The sequence below is a fragment of the Zingiber officinale genome, chromosome 8A (genome assembly GCF_018446385.1).
Source record: "Zingiber officinale cultivar Zhangliang chromosome 8A, Zo_v1.1, whole genome shotgun sequence".
Classification (NCBI taxonomy): Eukaryota; Viridiplantae; Streptophyta; class Magnoliopsida; order Zingiberales; family Zingiberaceae; genus Zingiber; species Zingiber officinale.
The window spans coordinates 41,975,122-41,984,677 of NC_056000.1; the positions used below are offsets into that span (position 1 = coordinate 41,975,122).

General features: G+C 37.6%; 2 protein-coding genes across 2 annotated transcripts; both read left to right on the plus strand.

Moving 5' to 3' along the window:
- Positions 1-320: 320 nt before the first annotated feature.
- On the plus strand, positions 321-5,999 carry LOC122008620 (serrate RNA effector molecule-like). Its single transcript, XM_042564415.1, has 12 exons — positions 321-832; positions 907-998; positions 1,819-1,873; positions 2,859-2,933; positions 3,117-3,191; positions 3,295-3,342; positions 3,535-3,603; positions 3,707-4,513; positions 4,598-4,646; positions 5,021-5,283; positions 5,360-5,539; positions 5,657-5,999. The coding sequence occupies exons 1-12, from the start codon at positions 429-431 to the stop codon at positions 5,715-5,717; spliced, it is 2,178 nt and encodes a 725-aa protein (XP_042420349.1). The 5' UTR covers positions 321-428; the 3' UTR covers positions 5,718-5,999.
- Positions 6,000-6,291: 292 nt separating this feature from the next.
- On the plus strand, positions 6,292-9,340 carry LOC122008621 (pentatricopeptide repeat-containing protein PPR5 homolog, chloroplastic-like). Its single transcript, XM_042564416.1, has 2 exons — positions 6,292-6,683; positions 8,077-9,340. Exons 1-2 carry the CDS (start codon positions 6,366-6,368, stop codon positions 9,175-9,177), a joined length of 1,419 nt encoding a protein of 472 aa, XP_042420350.1. The 5' UTR covers positions 6,292-6,365; the 3' UTR covers positions 9,178-9,340.
- The last annotated feature ends 216 nt before the right edge of the window (positions 9,341-9,556 follow it).

The following is a 9,556-nucleotide window of genomic DNA, read 5'->3' on the forward strand; positions in this document are numbered from 1 at the left end:
GAATCTTATTAAACTATTATTCATATGATTTATTCATAAATAATTTATATTTTTTATTTAGAAGTTGAATACATATATAATTTATTTTTATTTAATTTAATAAATTGTTTAAATTAATTTATTTAATTATCTTTGTATCGATTAAATGATCATAAATAAATTTTTATTAATATTATTTATAAATATTATCCATGAATATTATTTATGAATATTAATAAATTAAATATATATATATATAAAATAAAAATAAATAAATGTTTATTAAGTCTAACATTAAATTTGTTTATGGTTCCTAGTTTTATCCCTCCGGACACTATTTTTTTACTCGTTTAATCACGCTTCATCTCTTCGACGACGCCTACGAAATTCCGTTTTTTAATCTCTTCGCTAGGGTTTCCTCATCTCTGCATCTCAACGTTCTCTTCGCCATGGCGGAGGTCATGGATGCGCCCTCCGAGGCCCTTGATCGACACCGGGATAGCCAGCCGGAAAACACGCGTAGCAGATCCACCTCCCCTCTTCTCCCGCCGCCGCCGCCTCCGAGGAAGAGCGATTTAGATTCCAGGGAGAGGATAGATGGCCCACAAGATGACCGTGACTGCTATCCGCCTCTTCTCCCGCCGCCTCCGTCTGGAGCTCCTAAGGACGAAAGGGACCGAGAGTATCGCCGCAGGAGTAGCCCCAGCCCTCCGTCGTACCGTGATCGCAGGCGCTCGCCTCCGCGACGGTCCCCTCCTCATCGGGGGTCGTTTAAAAGAGCAAGGAGGGATGACGGTGGATATGATCGTCGTCGCGGTAGCCCTAGAGGAGGTTATGGACTGGATGACAGAAGGTGAAGTTGAACTGTGTGATATCGCGAGATTCAGTGCATTTTTTTTTAAGTTGCTTATTTGCTTACAATTCTAGGTATGGATATGATTATGGCGTTGGATATGAACGGGGTGGAGGAAGATACGGAGATGAGAGGTCTCATGGCCGTTATCTAAATCGTTCACCTGGTAATCATGATTCATGAATTGATACATAATTTAATGGATTTAACTCAAAGGTTTCCTTCTAAGTCCTAAATATGCATTCTTTTGGACTATCCACTTTGCGCTATTCTTTCTTTCTGGACCTGATTGAGGTTAAGTTTCAGCGATTCTGTTAGTGTCTGTTCTATTGGCTATCAGCATATAAAAAGTATGAGCTAAAATGATCCTTCTCCAGGTAGTTGTGTTATGACTTGAGATTCATTATGACAACAAAATTGTCACACTTCATATGGTTCTTACATATAAAGGTTGATATGATGATGCATTGACAAACGTTAAAAAATTTATGCTATATATGATTTGCATAGTATTGTGTGGTAGCATAGAGAAAGAAGGTTTCATCATTGTTTGGTAGATAGGTTTGGTATTGAAAAAAAATATCATGGTCAACTTACTACTTTGAAATTATCACATTGTTTGAGATTGGAAATTGATGAAAGTGTGGATACCTAAACTTCATGTGTGTGCATCATGTTCTGTAAACTCATTGAATAAACGGACTTCTGATTGACTTTATGTTTAATTCAAAGATGACAGTATACATGACATTAAGTGTAAAATTCTTGTTCAATATTTGACATATTGTATTAATGTCAGTGATTGTGCATGTATCAATGGCTTACACACATACTAGCTATGCTAAATAAATTTCGTCTTTACTAATTCACTTTATCTTGTTGCATCAAAAAGTTGAATTACTATGCCAAGATGCTGTGCTAATAATGCTGGTAATCTCATTAGTGTTAAGTGACTTTTTATGGGCTTTCTTGTGTATGCTTTTCAGATTGGCCTGATTCAGGACTTGGTGGCTATGTTGATGGCCCTGAGGTTACTCAGAGGTTTGCTCTTTTTGTTATTTTACAGTGCTTTCTAAATACCTGTATAACTGGTTTGAAGTTAATATAGGAATGCAGTCATGTGTTTCTTAGAAATGCTGCGCTTATTCTCTCAAGTTGATAGATTTAATTACTGATTTTCTATCGGGAAGTTAAAACTTGAGAAACTAGTGATTAGTACTTTTAGATGACTAAATAGCTATGCCTACATCTTATGTCAATATTCATATGCTTGTACCTGCGTTTTGTGTTCTATTCTTCTCAGTTTGTTGACTTTATCTTGTCTTCTTCAATGTTTGTTGACATAAATGTACAACAAACATTTAAGAGAGTTAGTATAATGAGTTATTCTATGAGCACCCACATGATTTTATTCTTTGGATAATATAAATGACTAGTATAATAACCAACTGCCTTACTAGTCCCACTATTTTGGTTGGTTACGATCTTATTACTCCATTGAACTCTCTGCAGGTAAAATGGGGTGAAATCTTCTAAGCTGGCTCTTTGGTGCTTTCTACTGTTTTTTTTCTTACTCGATACCCTTATCTTCCTGTGACCAAGGCTCCCAAAATTGTTATTTAGATGCTTTGGAGGTGATGCAAATAGTGGGATTCATCATGTGGAGAAATTGATAAAATTTGCTAAAGTGAGAAGAATAGTATACACATGAATTGATTCAGGAATGAAGTTGGGCTAGGAAAAAGAAATTATCTTATGAAAGGAGGAAATAGAATGCAGAACATATATTAGCACTTGTTTAAATTATGATAAATAAAGACAAAGAAAATGCCTTTTATATATACATTTGGCACTATACCGAGGTGTTTATGTGCTCTATTTATTATTATTATTATTTTGTTTTTTTCATACTTTCTTCCTTTCATTTCAATATGTATTCTCATTGTCAAGATATCTTTGATTTTTTTTTCCTGAAGAGAACTGAATCTGTTTCTTGCTTTCCTATTTGCATTGGATATTCTTACAGGGGAGGTCTGATGTCATACAAACATTTTATTCAGGAACTCGAAGATGATATTTCACCTACCGAAGCTGAGCGCAGGTACATATCAAAAGGAAAATAATTAGCACTATTAAAAGTGAGATTTTGTGAAGCATTATCAGTGATGGCAATAATTGCTGAATCTCTAGGGTTTTTGTGGTTCAATATTGAATTGATTTTCATTTTTCATATTCTGTAGTTGTTAAGCTAGTATGATGGCTTTAGCATATTCTGATCATGCAGGTATGAAGAATACAGATCTGAATACATCTCCACTCAGAAAAGAGCTTATTTTGAAGCTCACAAGGAAGAACAATGGTACAAAATGCTTATTATATAAATAATATTTTAAGATTCATATTGTTATACCTTTGCAGCTCATCATTGCTTTATGAACGAATGTTTTTGCGTATTTGTGTAGGCTGAAAGACAAATATCATCCAACTAACTTGGTTGCTGTGATTGAGAAGTAAGATTTGGTTTATGATTGGATTATCTTTCAAGGTTGTGTCAAGAGAAGAATTTCCTTCCTTTTTTCGTATGTTTCTGCAGTGTAACTCGGTGTTTGATACTTAGCCACATTGGTCATGATTTTTGTTTATATATATTTTTTTTATCATGGCATCTTCGGTTTATTATTACAAACTGTATGCTGTTGCAGGAGGAAGGAACGAGCTAGATTTATAGCAAAGGAGTTCTTGCTTGATTTGCAGAGTGGGACACTTAACCTGTAATAGTTTTTTTTTCCCTTCTTTCTCTCTCTTCCTCCCCAGTTCTCTTGTGTTTTTTTCCCCTGAAAGATACTTATTCCATCAACATTTTCCAATGGTTAGTGGCCCTGGCCTAACAGCTCCCCCATTTAGCAAATCTGGGTATAGCAGCGAGCCAAACTCTGAAGATGAGTCAGACCCTAGTGGCAAAAGGAGAAGATACAATAGAGGAATGACAAGAGAAAATGATCTGGTTTCTGATGCCCCAAAGGCTCACAAAGTGACCTCTGAGCCTCGGCGAATTCAAGTTGACATTGAACAAGCACAAGCCTTGGTTCGTAAACTTGACCTGGAGAAGAGTATCCAAGATAATATCCTCTCGAGTAGCAGCCATGATATGCTGGATGCAGAGAAATCTCATGGAGGATCTATGGGTCCAATCATTATTATACGCGGCCTCACGACTGTCAAGGGCCTTGAGGGTGTTGAACTTCTTGATACGTTGCTCACCTATTTATGGCGTGTCCATGGTCTGGATTACTATGGCATGTCTGAGACATCTGAACCAAATGGTCTTCGACATGTCAGAGCTGATCTTAAGACTGCTGATGGAAACGATGCTGGAGGTTCTGGCTGGGAGACGAAACTGGATTCATTGTGGCAAGCACGATTGCAAGGCCAGGATCCCTTGGAAATTCTGACTGCCAAAGAGAAAATTGATGCAGTGGCTTCTGAAGCCATAGATCCTTTGGTGAGAAAGATAAGAGATGAAAAATATGGTTGGAAGTATGGATGTGGAGCTAAAGGTTGCACTAAGCTTTTCCATGCTCCTGAATTTGTTCATAAGCATCTCCGTTTGAAACACCCTGACCTTGTTATTGATTTAACCTCAAAAGTTAGAGAGGAGCTTTATTTCCAAAATTATATGAAGTAAGCACATAGATTATTACTGTGCCTGAAAATTATTGTTTTTTTTTGAATGAACCTTTAATGACTAATTTTATCTCAATACAGTGATCCAAATGCACCTGGAGGTACACCTATAATGCAGCAGTCACAACCGGTATTTCTTTGTCGTAAACTGAACCAACGAACCTTTTTATCTTTTTTTTTGGTTCCCTGGCTAGTGTTATGGTCCCATATTAGATATTTAGTGAATGGTATTGTGTTACAGAGACCAACACGCATGCAGTATATGTACATGCTTTGGGTTTTCTTTTGGTGTTAGGATTCAGTGATTCACACTGCACCCTCATAAATCAGAAAAATAGAGTTGGATAATTTACTCCTATGAGTCAAAACAAAATCTATATATATGTATATTTTTTTTTAAAAGAAGAAATTCACCATAGAACTCAATGACAGAAGATATTCACACTGAGATTATCTGAATTATGACTTGTGCTTTTATTGCATTGACTCTCTTGTTTTATGCAGAAGGTGAAAATGCAAAGGCGTAGGCCTCCGTTAGATAATCGCCTGAGCGATGAACGTAGCAATCGCCGAGATTTTGACAGGCAGGATAGAGATGCTGACAGGCATGATAGGTTGGATAACTCATCTCGTGATGCCAATGGTGGCTCGGATGGCAGCCATCATGACAAGCCTTCATATGAAACTTACGCGGGACAAGGTGTACATGGAGCTCTTCCTTCGGATGTTCCTGCACCGCCTATCTTAGTTCCTGTTCCTGGTGCTGGGTTAGTCAGCAATCACCCTTGTTCGGTCCAAACTATAATACATTCAAACTTTGTCCAACTTTCTATCTTTCTTCAGGCCACTAGGTCCTTTTGTCCCTGCCCCACCAGAGTTGGCAATGCGCATGATGAGGGAGGGTGGTGGACCGTCATCATTTGAACCTAATGGCGGCCCTCGTGGCAGGAAAGAAAGACTTGGTCCATCTCCAATTCTTCCTCTGCCCCCAGTGTTCCGACCAGATCCACGTCGCCTAAGAAGGTTTGTTGATCTACCCTTCATTTTTGCTACACCAATGTAAAATTTAGCTTCTAGCTTTTGGGTTTTAGTTATCTTGTGTGTGGAATGAATTTTTGTGCACTTCATTGTCACCTGCAGCTACCGAGATCTTGATGCTCCGGAGGATGAAGTGACTGTTGTGGATTACAGGAGCTTGTAGGAAACTAAAACTTAGGAACATCCTATCGGCCACCTCTTATGGATGATGAGATTGTAGCTAGTCGACTACTTGCTTTCAGAAGAGCGCATTGCTCGTTGATATGCCCCTAGTTTGAACCATCGATCATATTTTGCATATTGCCTCCTTTCTTTTGTTTAACTTCATCGACGATAACTGCAAGTGGGAATTTTGATAATGTTCTTCCTTCTGTCACTTGTCTTTCTTCCAAGTGTAATTGAGAGAAATGGAATCCAAACAATATTTAATTGTTAGATTGATCAATTGGTCCAATGGGATGTTAAATAGGGAATTGATTTGGACAACCTAATTAATCAATGCTACTAAATCTTTATGTAATTAATTGATTAATTTTCATTAAAACAGTTTCCATGCTTTTTTTATGAGTTTATAATTGTTCGATCGATGGTGCATTAATGTCATTACATTTTTTTAATAATTTTATATATTTTGAAATTTAATCAAATATTGTAAAAAGTTGTGATAATACACCATAATCTTTGTCCAACCGTTTTCCCCTGCGTTTACTGTCTACCGTACGATGTAGATACTCCATGCTCCTTAGCGACCAATACAAACCCACTCAAATGTCAAATCCTTGCCCCAAACCACACTCCGGCGGCTATCGTGATGCACCCGATCCACACTCAATTCCGATGCCCAAATCCCTCGGCGCTCTCCTTCTCCCGCGCCCCACTCTACTCCCTCTCCGTCCGCGCTGCCAAATCCGTCTCCGCCAGGCCGAGGAGGAAAGCCTCAGCCGCCAAGAGCGGCGACGCGGTCGAGGAGGCGTCGCTGCTCGTCCGCCAGATCCTACGGAAGTCCGGAGAACGGAATGAACCCGTGGTGGTCGCGCTTAGCAAGTTCGTGAGGATCATCCGCACCGAGCACTGCTTCCTGCTCTTCGAGGAACTCGGGAAGCGCGACCTCTGGCTCCAGTGTTTAGAGGTGATTCTTCCTTTTGGATTTGGGGGGTCAAATCCTGATTACTCCGATCCATTCAGCATCAATTTTTTTTTTAAATAAAGCGAATCCACGGTTGATTTGATAGATAGTATTATAATCTATAGATTTTACCATAGAATAGAATATTTTAATCTTTTGGGGAGTTTATGTACATAGATTCTGTGTTTCCCTCTTATCACTTGTTGTCGATTATACTGCTGTTTGTCTGGTGAAATATTTTTCAAAACTGCATTAAGTATCTTATTTTTGATAAAGTTTTTGTTGGTTATAGATTTTGTGGTGGAATATTGCTATTGCATTCCATAGGCAAAGTATGGGTAGTAAATGACTGAGATTTGGGAATGCTTCGCCAATTAGTAGACAGGGAAGTAACTGTCACTTTTTTGGGGGAGGAGAAACATCCACAGCCTGTTTACAAAAGCCGCAAGCAGAGAAAAACAGCTTTAAGATGCTTATTATTCCCTAACATATAATAAAAGCATAATAATGATGGTAATTAACATAAATGGAAAATGCATACATGATGTATTTAGGTGAATGGACAAAAAAATTTAAGGTGGATCAGAAAATATAGGGAGACAAATTTGAAAGTGATCAAACCAATTTAGGTTGGTGGATTAGAGAAATTAAGAATAATCAGTTTCTTTTAACAATGAGGACAAGTTATCTTTCTCTCTTCTTTTTTTTTTGGGATCAGTAGTAATTTACTTTTCATTGTTTGACACTACTTACAATTCATTGAAGCAGCACTATAAAATAGTCAATTTTTTCTACTAGTTCAAGAAATTTCACATTATAGGATAGGACAACACTGTAATTTATGAAGCCTAGTAAATTATGTTATTTTCTTGATGAAACTATAGAATTTGGAGAATAATATAATATCATAATAGTTACCAAAACAATTGGCTTGAGTACAATCGCTTACAAGTATATTTATTTACCAATATGCTACAATGATCATTTTGGGGGGTCACTGTAGGAGCAATGTAGGAGTCGGTTAGCATTTCTGCCAATATCTATAAAGGTTACATGTTCATTTTGATAACCTGCAAATGTCGTGTCATTTGCTAGAAGTGTTCATGCTGGGAAAAAAGTCTGTGGCATGTTTTCTCATCATCTTGAATTCCTTGAGTTTCTAGCAATATTTTTTTGATTGGAACCACTATTTTTTTTTTCAACATACAATTTGCTATGAATTATGCTTTACTTTCTACGGCTGACTAATTGCCAATACATTCATAATAGTACTATTATAACCATAAGCTTTAGTATGTGCTTCCTTTCTTTCTCTTTACTACTGGTGCATTTTTGTTGAGTTAGTATTGAAGGGTCAACATCTTTATATGCTCAACATTGGGTTCCCTATAATTAGGTCTTTAGATGGATGCAGAAGCAACGATGGTATATTGCTGATAATGGTATCTACTCAAAATTAATATCTGTGATGGGTAAAAAAGGCCAGACAAGGATGGCCATGTGGCTTTTCTCAGAGATGCGAAATAGTGGATGCAGGCCAGACACTTCTGTGTACAATGCATTGATCACGGCCCATCTTCATTCACGAGATAAATCCAAGGCCTTGGCAAAAGCTATAGGATACTTTGAGAAAATGAAAGGAATTGAACGGTGCCGACCAAATATTGTTACTTACAACATTCTTTTAAGAGCATTTGCTCTAGCTGGGGATGTGAAGCAAGTTGAGACATTGTTCAAAGATCTTGAGCAAAGTATCGTCTTTCCTGATATCTACACATACAATGGTGTCATGGATGCGTATGGAAAGAACGGGATGCTCAAACAAATGGAGGCTGTACTTTTGCTCATGAAAAGCAATCAGTGCAAGCCAGATTCAATTACCTTCAATCTCCTTATTGATGCATATGGACGACAACAAGCATTCGAGAAAATGGAGCAAGTATTTAGAAGCTTGTTGCGTTCAAAGGCGAAGCCTACACTTCCTACATTTAATTCAATGATTACTAACTATGGTAAAGCTCGACTCAAAGATAAAGCAGAAAATGTTTTGAAGAAGATGGCTGATTTGGGTTTCAAACCAAGTTATATCACCTATGAGTGCCTCATTACAATGTATGGATATTGTGATTGTGTCTCAAAAGCTAGGGATATTTTTAATGAGATGATAAATACACAAAAAGAGGTGCAGATTTCGACTCTGAACTCTATGCTTGAAGCATATTGCCAAAATGGTTTGCCCAATGAAGCCGATCAGCTATTGGATTATGCAATTGAAAGGGAATTGGTTCCAAATGCTTCAACTTATAAATTACTTTACAGGGCCTATGCGAAAGCTAACATGAAAGAGCTTATTAATAATTTGCTACAGCGGATGGATGCTCAGGGTATTGTTCCAAACAAGAAGTTCTTTTTGGAGGCTTTAGAAGCATTTGGTTCTGAAACAATACCTGAAGCTAGTGTAACAGATACTTCAAATGCTCAGCTAGTTAAATCCTAGATGTCTTCAGTCATTAAGAATTAGCCTAATTTCTTGTGAGTGTTTCTTCTTGCAAGCCAAAAGGCAATATTGGTAGGAATTCAGTTTATAAAACTATATCATTCTGCTTCAATGGTGATGGTTGTTTCTGTCAGAATCCGATCATCAAAACCTTTTAAAAATATGCTGCAGAAGTAAGTTTAACTGATAGTTGCAGTGGCAAACCAGACATGCCTGCCATGATTCAGCCTAATGCCTCTACCATTAAATAAGGCGCACACACAATATTGCTGCATATTTCCCCACTCCTCTTGCTAAATATCTCAGATGCATTTGCATAGAGAAACGCATACAAATAAGCTGCAGTTTTTTCAGGCCAATTTCATGGCTAAACATGATT